This window comes from Notolabrus celidotus, chromosome 16 (assembly GCF_009762535.1).
Source record: "Notolabrus celidotus isolate fNotCel1 chromosome 16, fNotCel1.pri, whole genome shotgun sequence".
Taxonomy (NCBI): Eukaryota; Metazoa; Chordata; class Actinopteri; order Labriformes; family Labridae; genus Notolabrus; species Notolabrus celidotus.
Window position 1 is genome coordinate 31,025,012 of NC_048287.1, and position 20,423 is coordinate 31,045,434.

The 20,423-nt window shown below is 41.9% G+C and overlaps 3 protein-coding genes across 4 annotated transcripts in view; 2 read left to right on the plus strand and 1 right to left on the minus strand.

The window, feature by feature from the left end:
- Positions 1-733, minus strand: part of LOC117827889 (gastrula zinc finger protein XlCGF57.1-like) — a 4,848-nt gene extending 4,115 nt beyond the window's left edge. The window contains exon 1 of the mRNA XM_034704738.1: positions 409-733. Within this exon, the coding sequence (XP_034560629.1) occupies positions 409-604 (196 nt within the window). The 5' untranslated portion in view covers positions 605-733. The remainder of the gene's footprint in view (positions 1-408) is intronic.
- The window catches only part of LOC117827887 (gastrula zinc finger protein XlCGF57.1-like), a 27,243-nt gene extending 19,156 nt beyond the window's left edge, over positions 1-8,087 (plus strand). Inside the window, exon 3 of the mRNA XM_034704737.1 lies at positions 7,089-8,087. Coding sequence (XP_034560628.1) covers positions 7,089-8,074 — 986 coding nt within the window. The 3' untranslated portion in view covers positions 8,075-8,087. The remainder of the gene's footprint in view (positions 1-7,088) is intronic.
- A 5,207-nt stretch (positions 8,088-13,294) lies between these two features.
- LOC117827886 (gastrula zinc finger protein XlCGF57.1-like) lies at positions 13,295-17,989 on the plus strand. 2 transcript variants are annotated; one of them, XR_004634298.1, is made up of 3 exons: positions 13,353-13,654; positions 15,906-17,736; positions 17,941-17,989. XR_004634298.1 is itself a non-coding variant. In XM_034704735.1 (2 exons), exons 1-2 carry the CDS (start codon positions 13,486-13,488, stop codon positions 17,651-17,653), a joined length of 1,917 nt encoding a protein of 638 aa, XP_034560626.1. In that variant the 5' UTR covers positions 13,295-13,485; the 3' UTR covers positions 17,654-17,845. The 2 variants fall into 2 exon arrangements, 1 of the variants encoding a protein (XP_034560626.1); XM_034704735.1 differs by lacking the exon at positions 17,941-17,989 and having other exon boundaries at positions 13,295-13,654; positions 15,906-17,845.
- Positions 17,990-20,423: the final 2,434 nt, after the last annotated feature.

Below are 20,423 nucleotides of genomic sequence, written 5' to 3' on the forward strand. Positions count from 1 at the left end.
CTCAACCATATCCAAAGGTTTCCCCAAATCCACCTCAGCGAGGAAAATAGAAGAATGACAACAAGCTGTCCTCTTCAGCGGTGGATGTGCAGACAGGGACACACGAGCACAGCGGTGCAAAGAGCAGAGAGACAGATACACAGACAGATTACAGGCAGGACGTGATTAGCAAACAAGCTAACAGCTAAGACAGCACTGAGGGGATCTTAGTTAATAATAGGACATAGAGTCCGGTCTAGACCTGCTCTGTTTGGAAAGAGTCTTCAGATAACATGTGTTGTGATTTGGCGCTTTATAAATAAAGGTTGAAATGCTATCTCAGCAGGAGCTAGCTGAGCTAACACGTCAGATAAAGACTCAGCTCCCTGAAACAACAAACAGGTCTCCAGCCTCAGACAGGACGCGTACCTGCTCTCTGCAGCTTTATGTCAGGTGTTAGAATCACTCTGTGCAGCTGGATCTGTCGGTGGAGCTCTTCTTCTTCTTCTTCTTCTTCTTCTTCTTCTTCGTGGACAGTCGGCGTTGTTTGCTCCACCAGGTCTCTGTGAGCCGCAGAGAGAAGCCTCCGTCTGGATGAATCTTTAAGGTCTTTAAACCCGGACATGTTGCTCTGATCTAAGAGTCAAAGGAGGAACAGTTTCAAGGATTAAACTGCTCATGTAATGCAGGACGCTGGATTGTCCATACAAGTCTGCGATCTGCGGCCGCGCAGACCCGGAAGTAAAACACTACTTCGGACCTTCTTCTTCTTCTGTTATATTTATTGCGGTTGGCAACATATATCAGTTGCATTACTGCCACCTACTGGTGAGTGATAGACCAATATAACAAAGTGATGATATTATTCATCCAAACTGACCCCTCTATCTAGACCTTTCTGGAGTCCCTGAGCTCCCTTGCCTCGCAGGTTCCTCTGGATTTCTGCTGTAGGTTCCATTTTTTGGGTCTGAAATTCTTTCTTTCTTTCTTTCTTTCTTTCTTTTACTCTTTCATTCTTTCCCTTTTCCTTTCTTTCTTTCTTTCTTTCTTTCTTTCTTTCTTTCTTTCTTTCTTTCTTTCTGTCTTTCTTTCTTTCTTTCTTTCTTTCTTTCTCTGTCTCCTTTTCTTATCCCATTCTTCCCTTCTTTCCCCATTTATTCTCCTCTTTTTCTTTCTTCTGGTCTCCCTCTCTTCTCTCTTTTCATAGACCTTTCTGGAGTCCATGAGCTCCCTTGTCTCGTAGGTTCCTCTGGATCTCTGCTGTAGATTAATTTTTTTGGGTCTGTCATTCTTTCTTTCTTTCTTTCTTTTTCCTTACTTTCTGTCCTTCATTCTTTTCTTTCTTTTTTTCCTTTTTTTTCTTTCTTTCCATTGATTTCTTTCTTTCTGTCTTTCTCCGTCTCCTTTTCTTATCCCATTCTTCCCTTCTGTCATTCTTTCACCATTTATTATCCTCTTTTTCTTTCTTCTGGTCTCCCTCTCTTTTCTCTTTTCTCTTTTCTTAGACCTTTCTGGAGTCCCTGAGCTCCCTTGTCTCGTAGGTTCCTCTGGATCTCTGCTGCTGTGGACGTGCCAGACTCCAGCTGCTAAAACTACTTCTATCCGTCTCCCCACTATCATCTCTCTCTCTCTTCACCTCCCTCTATCCCTCTCTCCAACACGGTCTCAGCAGATGTGTGTCTAACATGAGTCTGGTCCTGCTGGAGGTTTCTACCTGTTAAAAGAAGTTTGTCCTTGCCACTGTAGGACTGGATCTTATCCTGTCTTGATGTTGGGTCTTTGTTAATAATAGAGAATAGAGTACGGTCTAGACCTGCTCTGTTTGGAAAGAGTTTTCAGATGACATTTGCTGTGATTTGGCGCTTTATAAATAAAGATTGATTGATGATTCAAACACGTTTCCAGCATCAGACAGGACACGTATCTGCTTTCTGCAGCTTTATTTCAGGTGTTAAAATCACTCTGTGCAGCTTTATTTGTCTGTGGAGCTTTTCTTCTTCTTCATGTACAGTTGGTGTTGTTTGCTCCACCATTTAAAAAAAAAAATTTAAGGTTATATTTTTGGCCCTTTCGCCTCAATTTATAAGGACAGCCAAAGAGAGACAGAAAAGAAAAAAAAGTCACAGGCCTTCATTAAATATTGACAGAATTAAAATATGCAAAATTAATACTGTGACTTTAAGAGTGATGTTAACTACTTGTTGGAGTGAGTCAGAGCATTTCCATAGAGAGCCACTTTGCATCAGCAGCACCATGCTCCAGTGCTCTGGGAGACTTTATAGTCCTGAGAGTTGAACACTGGATGACTGACAGCTGTCCTTCATCACAACAGAAGCCACAGAAATCCTCCTCCTCCTCATCAAAAACATGACTCTGATCTGCGTCCTCATCTGGACTCTCCTCTGCTGCTGCTTCACAGGTAAAGTCCAGAGAATCAAACTCCTCTGCACTATGAACATCCGTCCCTCTGAAATGAAGCCCACAAAACCCTGACGCTGCTTTATGTTTCTGTCTCTGTATCCTCAGAGTCCAGAGGACAGGTCACAGTGACTCAGCCTGCAGCAGTGAGCTCTGCTCCAGGAGGCTCCGTCACTATATCATGCAGGATCAGTCAGAATGTGGGCTTCTGGGGCAACAACCATCACTTAGCCTGGTACCAACAGAAAGATGGAGAAACTCTTAAAATGCTCATTTACTATGCTAGCACTCGAGTATCAGGGATTCCAGGTCGTTTTACAGGCAGTGGATCAAACTCAAACTTTGTTCTGACCATCAGTGGAGTCCAGACTGAAGATGCTGCAGTTTACTACTGTATGAGTTATCACTACATCAACAGTCAGAGTGTGTTCACACAGTGAAAAAGCGTCGTACAAAAACCTCCCTCAGTCAGACTGAACAGAAACTGAACTGACAGCTGCAGCTGGAAGCTTCTGCAGAGACTGACACACTTCACTGAAGACACACATAAACTACTCAAAACTCAGTAAGCACTACAATACCATATTAACCCTAATATGAGACCACCCCTGTTTTCCACACTCATCTTTATAAAGACTTTTTGAAGACTGAATCTTGATATTATGAAGAAATCAGAGTTCTTTGCGAAACTGAAAACAACACAAAAGTGACCTTATTAATACAAACAATAAGGTCAGTTGACTTTGCATGTTAAAACATGTTAAACATTGATCTAATGAAGCTGCATAGCGCTTTCCATGTTTCTTCATCCTTTATGTCTTCTTTCTTTTCTATCTTTCTTTCTTTCTTTTTTCTTCTTTCTTTCTTTCTTTCTTATTTTTCTTTCTTTCTTTCTTTCTTTCTTTCTTTCTCTCATTCCTTCTTTCTTTCTTCTTGCCATGTTTCTTCATCCTTTATATCTCTTTTTCTTATCCCGTCCTTTCCTTCTGTCATTCCTTCACCATTTCTTCTCCTCTTTTTCTTTCTTCTGGTCTCCTCTCTTCTCTCTTTTCTTAGACCTTTCTGGAGTCCCTGAGCTCCCTTGTCTCGTAGGTTCCTCTGGATCTCTGCTGCTGTGGACGTGTCAGACTCCAGCTGCTACAACTACTACTATCCGTCTGTCTGTCTGTCTCTCTGTCTGTCTTTCTGTCTGTCTGTGTCTATGTCTGTCTCTCTCTCTCTCTCTCTCTCTCTCTCTCTCTCTTCACCTCCCTCTATCCCTCTCTCCAACACGGTCTCAGCAGATGCGTGTCTAACATCTGTCTTTGTTTTCCCTGCTGAAGAAAGAAGAGCAGCAGGAGTCGGTGCTTTTATTTTGAAGGGCATGTCAATCTAAAGGAAATCATGTTTTGTTTCCGGGTCTCGTGGGCCCTCCACCGACGAGCACAGTTAGCATGTCTTCGTGAGGAATCCCAGAAACACCTTTAAGAGATTACTATCTGCTCTGAGGAACATGTCCGACTTTCAGGACCACACAGGGGCTCACAGAAGAGAACCGGATCAGGTTTCACCCCCTGATGCAAAGCTGCAAGAGAAAGGTTAGTCCTCCTTTTCTCTGCTGGAGACACGAGACCTGTTAATGTTTCAGAGAGCTGAGCCTTGAGGATGGATTCTTGTTTTATCAGCTCAAATATGTCGAAACTTAAAGATCTAGTTCACTTAAAAAACTTTATGATTTAGGTTCAAAGCCAGAAACAGATTATTACCTGAAAACCTACAGAAGCTGATGCTGCTCAAATAATTGACACTTTAAAAGAAGGGGCAGGTCCTACAACTTCTTCCTCCTCCAGTTTGTTCATGGACAGTGTAAACATGTTTTCAGATGTGTATCATATATGTTATGATGAATGAATGAATGAATGATTAGCAATGCACTAATTGTGGTTGATCTGATGTAAACACCTTTTTTATTTTAAGGAAAACCAAGTTTTCACTGAATTAAAATTTGGCCGTTTCTCTTATTGTGACAGTCTTTCTTTTAGAAACAGAAATATTTATGATTGTTTCCTTTTTCTTTTTAAATTTTTTTTCTTTCTTTCTTTTTTAGGCTTCCTTTCTATCTTTATTTTTCTTTTAAATTAATTTTTGACAGACATATTTATTAGTCCGGCTGTTGGTTGAACCTCGGATACAGGAGGAACAATGCGGTTTTCGTCCTGGCCGTGGAACACTGGACCAGCTCTATACCCTCGGGAGGGTGCTGGAGGGGGCATGGGAGTTTGCCCAACCAGTCCACATGTGCTTTGTGGACCTGGAGAAGGCTTACGACCGTGTCCCCCGAGGTATCCTTTGGAGGGTGCTCCGGGAATATGGGGTGGATGGCCTGTTGCTACGGGCCATTCAGTCTCTGTATTGTCGGAGCCAGAGTCTGGTTCGCATTGCCGGCAGTAAGTCGAATTCGTTCCCGGTGGGGGTTGGACTCCGCCAGGGCTGCCCTTTGTCACCGGTTCTGTTCATAACTTTTATGGACAGAATTTCTAGGAGCAGCCAAGTGGCGGAGGGTTTCCGGTTCGGTGGCCTTGGGATTCCGTCTCTGCTCTTTGCAGACGATGTGGTCCTATTGGCTCCATCGAGCGGTGACCTCCAGCTCGCGCTGGGACGGTTTGCAGCTGAGTGTGAAGCAGCGGGGATGGGGATCAGCACCTCCAAGTCCGAGGCCATGGTGCTCAGTCGGAAAAGGGTGGCCTGCCCTCTCCGGGTCGGAGGGGAGTCTTTGCCCCAGGCGGAGGAGTTCAAGTATCTCGGGGTCTTGTTCACGAGTGAGGGGAAAAGGGAGCGGGAGATTGACAGACGGATCGGGGCGGCGTCTGCAGTGATGCGGGCGCTGTACCGGTCTGTCGTGGTGAAGAGAGAGCTGAGCCAGAAGGCAAAGCTCTCAATTTACCGGTCAATCTACGTTCCGACCCTCACCTATGGTCACGAGCTGTGGGTAGTGACCGAAAGAACGAGATCGCGAATACAAGCGGCCGAAATGGGCTTTCTCCGCAGGGTTGCTGGGCTCAGCCTTAGAGAGAGGGTCAGGAGCTCAGACATCCGGGAGAGGCTCAAAGTAGAGCCGCTGCTCCTCCGGATCGAGAGGAGCCAGATGAGGTGGTTCGGGCATCTGGTTAGGATGCCTCCCGGGCGTCTCCCTGGGGAGGTGTTTCGGGCATGTCCGACTGGGAGGAGGCCACGGGGAAGGCCCAGGACACGCTGGCGAGACTATGTCTCTCAGCTGGCCTGGGAGCGCCTCGGTATCCTCCCAGAAGAGCTGGTGGAAGTGGCCGGGGAGAGGAGTGTCTGGGCTTCCCTGCTGAGACTGCTGCCCCCGCGACCCGGACCCGGATAAGCGGAAGAAGATGGATGGATGGATGGATATTTATTAGTTTTTTTCTTTTTTCCTTTTTTCAATTTATTTTAATTTTTTTTCTTTTCATTTTTTTCATATTTTATTCTTTTCATTTTTTTTTGTTGTCTGTGATATTCTTGCTTTTAGGAACAGAAATATATTTATGATTGTATCCTTTTTCCCTTTTTTAAATTTTTTTTCCTTTTTTCTTTCTTGCATTTTTTGGCTTCCTTTCTATCTTTTTAAAAAAAATATTTTACTCTTTTCATTTTTGACAGACCCATTTATGATTTAATCATTATTTTTTTTCCTTTTTTTCAATTTATTTATTTTTTTCCTTTTTTTCAATTTATTTATTTTTTTCATTTTTTTTATGTTTTCTTTTCATCCTTTTCATCTTTTATTGTTTTATTGTTTTTGTCGTCTGTAATAGTCTTTCTTTTAGGAACAGAAACATTTATGATTTTATCATTTTCTTTTTACATTTTCTTTTTTCTTTTATTATTTTTCTTTTCTTTCGTTTTATTTTTTTCATGTTTCTGTCATCTGTGATAGTCTTTCTTTTAGAAACAGACATATGTATGATTTTGTAATTTGGGTTTTTCTTTATATTTTTATTTTTTATTTTTAACATTTTGTCGTTTCTTATTCTTTTTAGATTAAATTGAATTATTTTTTAATCTAATTTTTTTATTTTTTATTTTATTTTTATCTTATATTTTATTATTTTAATTTTTGACTATTTTAATCTTTAAATTTTTTTTTTCAACATTGTTTTATTTCCTTTTATTTGTCTTTCTCACATTTCTCTTTTACTGTCTTTTGTGTCTTTCTTATTTATAAAGCACTGTGTAACCCTGTTTTTAAAAGTGCTGTATAAAGTAAAAATATTATTATTATTATTATTATTATTATTATTATTATTATTATTATTTATAAAGAAAGACAAACGTTTTAGCTTGCATTTGCTGTTTTGCGTGTGCATAATTAATGTTTTAGCGTTTCATAAAGTCGCCTCTAGATCTGTTCTGGACTCATACGGGGCAGTTTTTTCAAAATCACAGTTCCATGTTTGACTTAAAAATGAACTCAGGGTCTCCTTGTCTTTCTTTAATGTTTCCTGCAGACGTCCGACAGCTGTCAGGGATCAAAGAAGAGCCTCCTGAGCAGCAGGAGTGGAGCTCCAGTCTGGACCCGGAGGACACAAAGCCTCCACACATTAAAGAGGAACAGGAGGATCTCTGGAGCAGTCAGGAAGGAGAGCAGCTTCAAGGACTGGAGGAGGCTGATGTCACCAAGTTCCTATTCAATGTGAAGAGTGAAGATGATGAAGAGGAACCTCAGTCCTCACAGCTTCCAGGACAAACTGATCAGATGGAAACAGACGCTGATGGAGAGGACTCAGAACAAGACGGGGACTCAGATCAGGAAGACTCTTCTGAACCTGAGACTGATGACAGCTATGACTGGGAGAAGACCGTGGAAAATCAGCCCGGTTTAAAGTCCCTCAGAAACGCTGGTCTGATCGCTCACATGAAAAACCCCACAGGAGAGAAACCCTTCAGCTGCTCTGAGTGTAGCAAAACCTTCAACCATGAGTCTGGTCTGACGGATCACATGGCGCGTCACGGCGGGGAGAAGGACTTCATCTGTCCTCAGTGTGATGAAAGCTTTTACCACAAAAGCGCTCTGACCGTTCACATGAGAGCTCACACGAAGGAGAAGCTCTTCAGCTGCCTCCAGTGCGGTAAAGGATTTCGCCGGAAGTGTAATCTGACGGTTCACATGGCGCGTCACACGGGAGAGAAACCCTTCAGCTGCTCTCAGTGCGGGAAAAGATTCACCCGAAAGGGCAGCCTGATGGGTCACATGATAATCCACACGGGGGAGAAACCCTTCAGCTGCCACGACTGCGGGAAAAGATTCAGCCGAAAGTCCGGACTCACTATTCACATGAAGCATCACACAGGAGAGAAACTCTTCAGCTGCTCCGAGTGTGGGAAAAGATTTACGCAGAAGTGCAACCTGACCGCACACATGAAGATTCACACGGGGGAGAAACCCTTCAGCTGCCACGACTGCGGTCAAAGATTCACCCGTAGAGGACGCCTTAGAGAACACATGAGACTGCACACGGGAGAGATCCCCTACAGATGTCCCGAGTGTGGGAGAGGATTTCATCAGAAAGGAAATCTCACCAAACACATGGTCGTCCACACGAGAGAGAAATCCTTCAGCTGCTCTGAGTGTGGGGAAAAGTTCCATCTGAAGTCTGGTCTGACGGCTCACATGGCGGATCACAGAGGGTAGACTCCTTCCAGCTTTTTGTCCCGTGACTTAAAGATACACAAGTGTGTGTGTGGTCAGGCTAAAGGATGCTTTCTTTCATTAGTTTGTATTTGTTCTATCTTTTTTATATGTGTGTGTACTTTTCAAAAGAAGAAGCTGTGATTCTCTTGATTTAGCAGCTTGTAACAGTAGTCTTCTCTCAGCCCACTGTGAATGCGTCTCTCCTCCCGGTGTTCCGGTTTTAAAAGTGACCCTGTAAACTGGAGACCTTCAGCTGAACGTGTCAGTGTTTGTGGAGTTTACACAGCTGTTGAAACACAGAGGGAGATCCTTGGAATGCAAACTAGTTTAGTTTTTATTAAGATTTCAAAATATCCTCATCGGATATTTAATGATCGACTAAAGACGTTTATGAGGGATGCATCCGGCTGAGAGTCTCCAGTTAACAGGGTCGCTGTTTAAACCAAAACACTGGCCGATCTCTGCCACAGCTTTTTGAGTTCAAAGGGATTTTAAAGCGTGTTGAAATGTCTTTGCTACTCACGCTTGCTTTTTCCATGTTTTTAACCGCAGGCGCAAAATTTTGACTTTTTTCATGTTTTTCTGCTTTTGGAGCACAATTTCAAATTTGAGGAAAATTATTTTTTTCGACAGGTTCCGGGTCAACAAGTTTTTTTTTTCAAAGTTTTTTTTTCAAAACTGTTTTTTTAGAAATTTGTTATTATTTTTTTTTTATTATTATTTTTTTTCCAAAAAAATGTTCTCCAAAAAAAATTTTTTTTTTAATTTTTTTTTAAATTTTTTTTTTCAATTTTTTTTTTCAATTTTTTTTTTTTATTTTTTTTTTCAAACATTTTTTTTGTCAGAATTTTTTTTTTTTTCAAATTTTTTTTTTATTAAATTTTTTTTTGAATGAGGAGGGAAATCCTTGATTCAGTGAATACTGCAGGAAAACCTCGGTCACATGACTCCAGCTGTCCAGTGGTCCTGCTCCATGCTGGGTTCTGGGTGTTGACGGATGATATCTTACTTTAACTCTTCCTGTCACTTTAAAGTTACTCACCATAGACCTTTTTGAAGTCCCTGAGCTCCCTTGTCTCGTAGGTTCCTCTGGATCTCTGCTGCTGTGGACATGCCAGACTCCAGCTGCTACAACTACTACTATCCGTCTCCCCACTATCATCTCTCTCTCTCTTTTCATCTCCCTCTACCCCTCTCTCCAACATGGTCTCAGCAGATGTGTGTCTAACATGAGTCTGGTCCTGCTGGAGGTTTCTGCCTGTTAAAGGAAGTTTGTCCTTGCCACTGTAACTTGCTAAATGCTGCAAAGTGCTCTGCTCATGGTGGATTAAGATGAGATCAGACTGAGTCCTGTCTGTAAGATGGGACTGGATCTGATCCTGTCTTGATGTTGGCTCTTTGTTAATGACAGAACATAGAGTGCGGTCTAGACCTGCTCTGTTTGGAGAGAGTCTTCAGATAATGTTTTTTTGTTATTTGGCGCTTTATAAATATAGATTGATTGATGAAATTAAAGTCCAGCGATGATGCATGCGATGCTTGTGAATCCTAGCCAGGAGTCAGGCAGAGTTTCAGGAATGCAGCATGGTGTGCTTCACTGAAACATGGCTGCATCAGGATATTCCCGACCACAACGTCTCCATTTACGGCTTCCAGACCGTCCAGGGAAACCTGGATAGCACTGAGAGCGCTGTGGGCCTCAAACCATGTTGTCTGTGAAGTGAGATCTCACATGTCAGACTGGTAGCTGTTTACATCCCCCCCCTCTGCCAACCCGACTACAGCGTCCAACGTTCTCAAAGCTGCCATAACCAGAATCCAGACAGGCCCCCAGAGTGCCCTCTTCCTGATCTCCAGGGACTTCAACATGTATTTATTTTCTACATAGCTTATTTTGTCTTCTGTATATACTTTAATTATAATTATTTTCATTGTATTTGTATTGATACCTTATTAATTACTTCTTCTTTTAATATTATTTGATATTCTTAATTATTGTGTACAGGAGCAACTTTAATGACTGAATTTCCCCCTGGGATAAATAAAATATTTCTGATTCTGTATACCTCTTGTCCAATTAGATTACTTGATTGAAACTTCTGATGAATCAATCAATCAATCAAGTTTTATTTATATAGCATATTTCATACAAATCAAATGCAACACAAAGTGCTTTACAGCGATTGAAAAACAAGAAAGAAGTTGAAGTAAAACAATGGCAAGACATATTATGGGAAAATGATAATAATGATAATAATACAAATAGTACTAATAAAAATAGAATAAAATAAAGACTAAAATAGAGACCAATGCACACCAACAATAAAATATGTGTTATTAAAATAAGTTAAAGGTGACATATCATGCAAAATTGACTTTTTAATGGTTCTTTACCTGAAATCTGTGTCCCTGTCTACAAACCCCCCGAGAATGAAAAGAATCCATTCTGCCCCTGTTCTGATTTCTACACCTTTCTGTAAATTTGTGCTGAAACCAGCCGTTTCAGACTTCAGTGTTTTTGTTACGTAACAGCAATATCCGGTCTGTCACGGAGTCAGAGCTCGGAGCTTGTTCAGCCCATAGACTGTATAAAATACAACTCAACCCCTCCTCCGTTTTTCAATACATGCACACATGTGTGCTAACAAGGAGCTTAGGAGGGAGGCATACTAGTTGTAGGCTGTCTTAATAAACACAAAGGTCGGTTTTACTCCCCACGTCTGCAGATTTGAAGATCTAGTGGATGATTTTTATTTATCATGGAAAAGTGCTAGCGCTAGTTAGCATAGCTACATAGCTACATGTCGTAGCTGTAGCTGTGTACCAAAACACACGTCGACATACTGACAAATAAAACAACAAGAAACACTAAATCTGTGACCAATCCTTCAGAAAGGTCCCGCTGCCTTTCTGGCAGAGATCGGTTTTACTCCCCACGTCTGCAGATTTGAAGATCTAGTGGATGATTTTTATTTATCATGGATAAGTGCTAGCGCTAGTTAGCATAGCCACATAGCTACATGTTCGTAGCTGTGTACCAAGACACACGTCGACATACTGATAAATAAAACAACAAGAAACACTAAATCTGTGACCAATCCTTCAGAAAGGTCCTGCTGCAGGCGCCTCTCCGTCAGGATCAGATTCTGGATCAGATTCAGAGGGTTGAAGTAACGCGATCTCTGAGCAGCCGTGTATATTCAGCCAACATGTAAACATTAGATCAACGTGCTGGAGAGCCGAGGCACATCCACTTCCGGAGGGGGCGTGGTCAGAGAGAAAACAGAGTGTTCTGATGAGGAATGAAGAAGAGGACTTTTCAGGCAGACCAAAATCTGATTTCAAAGTGTTTTTTTGAGCATAAACTTTAAAGACATGTTTTGGGGACCTCTTAGACCAATATATGTTGATGAAAAAAGCGTGATATGTCACCTTTAAAGCATCAAAATTAAGAATCGAATAGTTAAAATAGTTTTAAAAGGGTAAGTATAAGAGTTGAAAATAAAACTAAGGCTAAAAATATCAATAAAAACTGAGCAGATAAATAAATTAAATAAATGAATGAATAGATAAATAAAAAATAGAATAAGATAACAGTTAAAATTGCTAAAATAATAAAGCAGCATTTAAATCAATATTACAGTAACAGGTAAGTAATAAAATTGTTAAACCCTACATAAAAGCCAGACTGAATAAATATGTTTTTAGTTTACGTTTAAAAGTCTGAATATCTCTATCAGCTCATCTCAGATCCTCCGGCAGGCTGTTCCATAGTTTGGGAGCGTAGTGGCTGAAAGCAGCGTCACCAAATGTTTTTGTTCTCCTCTGAGGAACAGCTAAAAGAGAGGAGCTGGAGGATCTGAGAGGCCTTCCTGGTTTATACACTAAAAGCATATCTGATATATAGCCTGACGCAAGGCCATGCAGCGCCTTAAAAACCAGTAAAATAATTATAAAATCAATACGAAAAGAAACAGGCATTGTAAAGATTTATGATGTATGATATTTTATAAAAACTTCAGACACACCATAAAAAAATGTTTAAAGGGGACATATCACGCTTTTTTCATCAATATATATTGGTCTAAGAGGTCCCCAAAACATGTCTTTAAAGTTTATGCTCAAAAAAACACTTTGAAATCAGATTTTGGCATGCCTGAAAAGTCCTCTTCTTCATTCCTCATCAGAACACTCTGTTTTCTCTCTGACCACGCCCCCTCAGGAAGTGGATGTGCCTCGGCTCTCCAGCACGTTGATCTAATGTTTACATGTTGGCTGAATATACACGGCTGCTCAGAGATCGCGTTACTTCAACCCTCTGAATCTGATCCTGAATCTGATCCTGACGGAGAGGCGCCTGTAGCAGGACCTTTCTGAACCATTGGTCACAGATTTAGTGTTTCTTGTTGTTTTATTTATCAGTATGTAGACGTGTGTCTTGGTACACAGCTACGAACATGTAGCTATGTGGCTATGCTAACTAGCGCTAGCACTTTTCCATGAAAAATAAAAATCATCCACTAGATCTTCAAATCTGCAGACGTGGGGAGTAAAACCGACCTCTGCCAGAAAGGCAGGAGGACCTTTTATGAAGGATTGGTCACAGATTTTGTGTTTCTTGTTGTTTTATTTGTCAGTATGTCGACGTGTGTCTTGGTACACAGCTACAGCTACAGCTATGAACATGTAGCTATGTGGCTATGCTAATTAGCGCTAGCACTTATCCATGATAAATAAAAATCATCCACTAGATCTTCAAATCTGCAGACGTGGGGAGTAAAACCGACCTTTGTGTTTATTAAGACAGCCTACAACTAGCATGCCTCCCTCCTAAGCTCCTTGTTAGCACACATGTGTGCAGGTAATGAAAAACGGAGGAGGGGTTGAGTTGTATTTTATACAGTCTATGGGCTGAACAAGCTCCGAGCTCTGACTCCGTGACAGACCGGATATTGTTGTTACGTAACAAAAACACGAAAGTCTGAAACGGCTCGTTTCACACACATTTACAGAAAGGTGTAGAAATCAAAACAGGGGCAGAATGGATTTTTTTCATTCTCGGGGGGTTTGTAGACATGCCAGGGAAACATATTTCAGGTAAAGAACCATTAAAAAGTCAATTTTGCATGATATGTCACCTTTAATGCAACTGTAACTATATTTTCCAAACCCATGTTCCATGTTTCTCTCAGCTCTATATCTGAGGTTCATTTAAATTGTGCTTTTATTTTGAAGGGCCACGAGTTCACAGGAAGTGGGCTTTGCTGTTCTTGTTTTGTTTCCGGGTCATAAGGCCTTCTCCCGCTAAGCACGGTTAGCATGAAGTTGCGCTCTCTAAAGGGAGATTAATCGTAATAAAAACGCCTCATGTGATGTTTGTTTTCCTTCCCTGAGTCTTTAATGAGGGTAACATGTCCGGGTTTAAGGATCTAAGAGATTTATTCAGACGGAGGCTCCTCGCTGCGGCCCGCAGAGACCTGGTGGATCAGACTACCCCGGCCGGCTACGAAGAGGAGCTCCAGAGACAAAGAGAGCTGCTGGGTGTGATCCTAACACCTGAGATAAAACTGCAGAGAGCAGGTCAACCTCATTCAATGACCCTAATACATTCCTGTCATTGCGTTACTCCCAACACTGTTTATTTATAACAGATGTTTCAAGAAACTGAGCCTTTAGCTAGCGTTAGCGTGTTAGCTGCAGCTTTCTCATGCTAACACCATAATAACTTTATTGATAAATCTTTTTAAACACAACACAGCTGATATAAAGGGCTTTATAGTAAACACACAGAGGGGGAAAGAAGGGAATAAAAGAAACAAATAGATGAAGAGGGGTTTTAAAAACAGCAGTGAAAAATAAAATTCATTGCAACAGTAACAAAAAAAAAAAAAAAGACATATTTTTAATAATATTATGACACACATTTCAATATTTTACTAGCCAAGATATTACTGGTATAAATCTTTACATGATAATAAAAAAGTGACACATTGTGATATGTAAATCACACAATATTACTCAAAATTGAAATAACAAATTAAGTTAAAACTATTTGATTTTCCACTTTATTGTTTTTGAAATACTGAAGTTGTATTTTAGTTCCAATTCGGCTAAATTGTGAATTTTTATTATTTAAAAAATATTGCTATTAAAGGGATATTTCAGGTTAATTTGAAGTGGGGTCGTATGAGTTACAGTACATTATTGCTCTTGTTAGCTACAGTGTGTGCCAGTGAGCTCTTCCCCTTTAATGAGAAAAGTCCCAGAGGACCAAGGTAAGCTAGGCTACAATTCGCTGCGGATGGGATCTCCTATTTCATGTAATTTCGCTAAAGTTGAGAAAATATGGTCCAGGCACTCATCAGGGTGCAAATGCATGCACCAGTAAAAAAATTGGAGCTGTTCAGTTTGCCGTCAGAAACCCCATTTGTTTTGGCAGGACCAGACTCATGTTAGACACACATCTGCTGAGACCGAGATGATAGTGGTGAGACGGATAGTAGTAGTTGTAGCAGCTGGAGTCTGGCACGTCCACAGCAGCAGAGATCCAGAGGAACCTACGAGACAAGGGAGCTCAGGGACTCCAGAAAGGTCTAAGAAAAGAGAGGGAGACCAGAAGAAAGATAAAGAGGAGAATAAATGGTGAAGGAATGACAGAAGGAAAGGACGGAATAAAAAAAGGAGACATAAGGATGAAGAAAGAATGAAAGAAAGAAAGAAAACAAAGAAAGAAATAAATAAAGAAAGATGGAAGGAAGAAAGAAGGAAGGAAGGAAGGAAGGAAGAAGGAGCCAATAAAGGAATCTACAGCAGAGATCCAGAGGAACCTACGGGACAAGGGAGCTCAGGGACTCCAGAAAGGTCTATGGTTAGTAACTTTAAGGGGACAGGAAGAGTTAAAGTAAGAGACAGGCAGAGAGGGGAGAGTCATCCCAGTCACATAGGTTGCATCTGTAAACCTACATCATTTTGTTATCACGTTTATGGACCTGAGTTCATATGTAGTGTGGTTTTCCACAGTTTAAGGAGTCATGCTGCTAAAAATGTTCCGTTTCCTGTTATTGTTGTTTCAAAATAAAAGTTCTCCAACGATATAACATCAGATTGCACACAAGGAGGCGGAGCCCATGCGGAAGTGCTAAAAACTGCAGTTCATCAAGGATCCGCTTGAGGCTGGCCCGATCTTTACAGCAGAAATAAACATGTTTACAGCCTGGTACAAAAGACGAGTGAAGTCTGGATAGCTCACTTTTCTATCGGCACACACTGTACAGGGGGTGAGTTTTTTTTATAATGTGATGGTTCAGAAGATATTAAGATTGCAAGTTTTTGCCCAAATAAGGACATGACGGACTTGACTCCCAGACAGGAACACATAGCTGTTGGCTAAGAGGCTCAAACCCCGCCTCTTTACGTCACACTCTGCCTGGTTGAGTTCCGCATTTCCAATATGGCTGCCGCCGTCGATCTGCTTCAAAACAGCTCTCAGGAACAGATGGGTGACGTCACGGATACTACGCTCATATTTATACAACATGAGTCTGGTCCTGCTGGAGGTTCCTGCCTGTTAAAGGAAGTTTGTCCTTGCTGCTGTAACTTGCTAAATGCTGCAAAGTGCTCTGCTCATGGTGGATTAAGATGAGATCAGACTGAGTCCTGTCTGGAAGATGGGACTGGATCTTATCCGGTCTTGATGTTGGGTCTTTGTTAATAAGAGAACATAGAGTACTGTCTAGACCGGCTCTGTTTGGAAAGAGTCTGAGGATAAAGGTTGTTGTGATTTGGCGCTTTATAAATAAAGATTGATTGATGTCTTTTTGTGTTTCTGTAGTGTTTCCTGCTGACATTCGGCTGCTGCCAGTGAGTAAAGAGGAGTCTCCCGAGCAGCAGGAGTGGAGCCCCAGTCTGCACCAGGAGGACACAAAGCCCCCTCAAATTAAAGAGGAACAGGAAGAACTCTGTATCAGTCAGGAGGGGGAGCAGCATCAAGGACTGGAGGAGGCTGATACCACCAAGTTCCCATTCATTGTTGTCACTGTGAAGACTGAAGATGATGAAGAGAAGCCTCAGTCCTCACGGCTTCAAGAACACACTGAACAGGTGGAAAGATGGGTTTATGGGGAGGACTTTGGATGTTCAGAACAGGCCAGGAACTCAGATCTGGAAGGACATTTACAATCAGAGACTGATATAAATGGAGAGTCATCTGAATCGGACACTGAATACAGCGATGATGACAGTACAATACAAAATCAGCGAGGTGTAAACGCTCAGGAAAACATAGATGATAACAGACCAAGTATGAACACTGAAGAAAGGTATCAGGTTGAACATGTGAGTCCTAACACAGAAGGGAAACGCTTCAGCTGCTTCAAGTGTGGTAAAAGATTTGCCAGAAAAGAAACTCTGACAAACCATATAAAAATCCACATGGGATGGAAACCCTTCAGCTGCTCTGAGTGTGGAAAAAAATACCTGAAGAAGTCTTACCTGACAGCTCACATGGAACATCACACGGTCGACAAACCCTTCAGCTGCTCTGTGTGTGATAAAAGATTCAGCTACGAAGAGAATCTGTCTGAGCACATGAGGGTTCACACCAAAGAGAAAACCTTCAGCTGCTCTGAGTGTGGGAAAAGATTTTACCGGAAGTCCGGTCTGACGGCTCACATGGAACATCACAATCGAGAGAAACCCTTCAGCTGCTCGGAGTGTGACAAAAAATTCACCCTGGAGGTGAATCTGACCCGGCACATGATCATCCACACCAAGGAGAAGCTCTTCAGCTGCTCCGTGTGTGAGAAAACATTCACCTACAACTCTGCTCTGACCGCTCACATGGCGTATCATAGAGAAGAGAAACCCTTCGGCTGCTCTGAGTGCAACAAAAGATTTACCCAGAAAGCTTTTCTGATCAACCACATGAGGCATCACACGGGAGAGAAACCATTCGAATGCCCCGAGTGCGGCAAAAGATTCAACCACAAAGGAAACATGACCAAGCACATGGTCGTTCACGCAGGAGAGAAACCCTTCGGATGCCCCGAGTGTGGCAATAGATTCACCCTGAAAGAAAGTCTGAGAGATCACATGAGACTCCACACGGGAGAGAAACCCTTCAAATGCCCAGAATGTGGTAAAAGATTTAACCATAAAGGAAATATGACGAAACACATGGTCGTTCACTCGGGGGAGAAACCCTTCTGCTGCCCCGAGTGTGGGAAAAGATTTAACCACAAAGGAAATATAACCAAACACATGGCCGTTCACATGGAAGACAAATCCTTCTCCTGCTCCGTGTGCGGTAAAAGATACAAACACAAGTGTACTCTGTCGGCTCACATGGCACACCACAGTCAGGAGAAACCCTTTGTCTGTAGTGTCTGTGGCAAAAGATTCCCTTTGCCTTCTTTGTTGAAAAAACACAAGTGCCGCCTCCTTAGCTCGGCGGCTAAATCGCAGGCGCCGCGTGAAGAGGCTATCGTCCTGGAAGTGGACAGCCAGGTTTCTAATCCGACCGGCGACCCTTTGGCGAATGTCATTCCTTACTCTGTGTCCTTTCTCAAACAGGAAGATTAAAAACTTAACTATGGTCTGAAACAGAAGCACACTAAGAGGACATTTTGGGTCCTGTCTTTCACGCCTCTGCAGAGGAGTCAGATGTAAGTAAAATGACGCCCAACTTCCTGAAGTTTGTCCTGCATTTAACAATGCAACTCTTCTAATTGAACTGTACATTTGGAAATAAATAAACCTGACTTTTAAACGTCATGATGTGATTGATAACCTTGCTGAAAAGTTTAAAGTAATTGTCCATCCATCCATCCATCTTCCTTCGCTTATCCGGGTCCGGGTCGCGAGGGCAGCAGTCTCAGCAGGGAAGCCCAGACACTCCTCTCCCCGGTCGCCTCCACCAGCTCTTCTGGGAGGACACCGAGGCGTTCCCAGGCCAGCTGAGAGACATAATCTCGCCAGCGTGTCCTGGGTCTTCCCCGTGGACTCCTCCCGGTCGGACATGCCCGAAACACGTCCCCAGAGAGACGTCCAGGAGACATCCTGACCAGTAGTGATGGGAATTCCGGCTCTTTTTAGAGAGTCGGTTCTTTTGGATCGGCTCACTACAAAGAGTTGGTTCTTTCGGCTCCCAAGTGACTCCTCAGATTTGTTCTTGTTTAAATTAATGTATGACCTAAAATTATGTAAAATGAGTAACTAATGTAAAAAACATGCATTATATCAAATGTGTATTATTCATAAGGCTTTATTTATATACTCAACATGGAGCAGAGTTCTACAGAAATGTATTACAAAGTACAAAAACAAGACTCATCACAACTAGACAAAAAGGTCCAATCTCTGATTATATGTATATTATTTATAAACTTTTAAACACCTTCATTAACAGCAGGTTCCCTTCACTGTCTTTCTTCTTCACTTATTGCACTGATGGATAAACTGGTCTAAAGTCCATGACCTGGATGACTGAGATCCTTCACAGACACTTCTAATGTGCCTTTGCAGGTTTTTTGTGGACCCTGATTGATGACACTTTCACCTTGCAGTCTAAGCCGTTGAACTGTGTCTAAAGTTCACTGTGTTTCCTTCAGTCACTCGTCTTCTCACCTGTCCAGTGCGTTCTCTCTGTCGCGTACGTTCTCCCTCTCGTCTCCCTCCTTCCTGTTGGTGTGACCACTGTGCTGTGTGTGTCTGTAACCCCTCCCCTTCCCGTTCTGCTCAATGTAGACACGTGATTGGTCAAGATGCCACCATATGTCTTGACCAATCACGTGAGGCTTTAACAGAAAAAGACAAGAAAAAGAAAAATTTCAAAGCGCCGGTTCTTAGAGCTGGATCCGACACATCACTACTGACCAGATGCCCGAACCACCTCATCTGTCACCTCTGGATCCGTAGGAGCAGCGGCTCTACTTTGAGTCTGAGCTCCTGACCCTCTCTCTAAGTCTGAGCCCAGACACCCTGCAGAGAAAGCTCATTTCAGCCGCTTGTATTGTATCTTGTTCTTTCGGTCACTACCCACAGCTCGTGATCACAGGTGAGGGTTGGAACGTAGATTGACCGGTAAATTGAGAGCTTTGCCTTCTGGCTCAAAAAACCCCCAACAATCTAGAATAAAAAACAGAATAAACAAAACAGAATATTATAAGTATAAAACTTAGATTTTTTAATCTATATTGCAAAAACAACGAGGTGATGAAGGAGAGAAAACTCAAATAAGGCCACCATCCGTTAAACATGGAACAACGCTCCACTATAGAGAAAGGAATCAGGAGATATTTAAACAGTGTTCACACAGCAGAGAGCAGCACTGCAGAGGGTAGTTTGTCCAACTTAAGACTAAACATTTGTATAATGTTCAAAATCAAACCTGAACCAGCTAAAGGGTTTTTAAATCTCTTAACAGAACCTTTTAAAACAGTCTTTCATCGCGTCTTTGTCCGCTTGAGTCTTTTCAAATTGTACGTGAGGAAAACCATCGTGTGTACGGGCAGAAGTGCGCTCCTGTCTTTGTTGACTGTAAATCCTGTCTTTGAGAATATCCTCTCTGATGGTGTGGAGGTGGATGGGATGCTGTGGATTGTTTTTGAGGCTTCAGACAGCTTTGGGTATCCCTCCTGGTTCTTTTGGCCCCGTACAGTTTTTGTGTGGTCCGGTAATCCTTGATCTCACAGCCCTCTTCATGAAGCTGCTCCTCATCTTCATCACTAGTTTTTTAGGATCAACTGAAGTTTTATTTCCTGACATTTTGAGCTGCCATGAACGTAGACAGATTTAAAGGCCAGCTGAGGTACGTCTGCTCCACAGGTCCCCGCTAAATGGGAGAGTCCACCTTTAATTACCAGGGGAGATTTAATTACCACTTTAAGGAGATTTAACACTTCAAGAGCTGTTCTCAGAATTACATTAAATAAGTCTATATTTATATTAAAATAGGATATGAGACACTATTTTTATGGGAAACAGGAAAATAATGTAAAATTAGACATTGAGCACCCCCATGGTTTGAATGGAATGATCCACGTTTCATATGCAAATATTCGACTAAGGCTTATTAGAACGAATCGTCCAATATTCAACTATTTGGGGTCACCCCTACAGACGATATAATCAAGTATGTTTCAAACTACTCAGTGTATTGCAGGGAGGCGGGTATATAACATGTTGAAACATCTTTTTAAAGTGAAGGAAACCCTGACTATTCTCAGGAAATAAAGGGGGCCGTCCTTCTAAAGCTTGTTTGTTAGTTTTAAGTTTCATGTACGTCTTTGTGTTTTCTTTATCACCGGTGTAAAACCTGTATGTCTTCATGTAACGTTTTAACCTGCTGCAT

Coding starts and splice junctions, on each gene's coding strand:
- LOC117827886 (XM_034704735.1), top strand. CDS start 13,486: ATGTCCGGGTTTAAGGATCTAAGAGATTTATTCAGACGGAGGCTCCTC. Junction 13,655..15,905: donor GATAAAACTGCAGAGAGCAG/GTCAACCTCATT, acceptor GTGTTTCTGTAG/TGTTTCCTGCTGACATTCGG.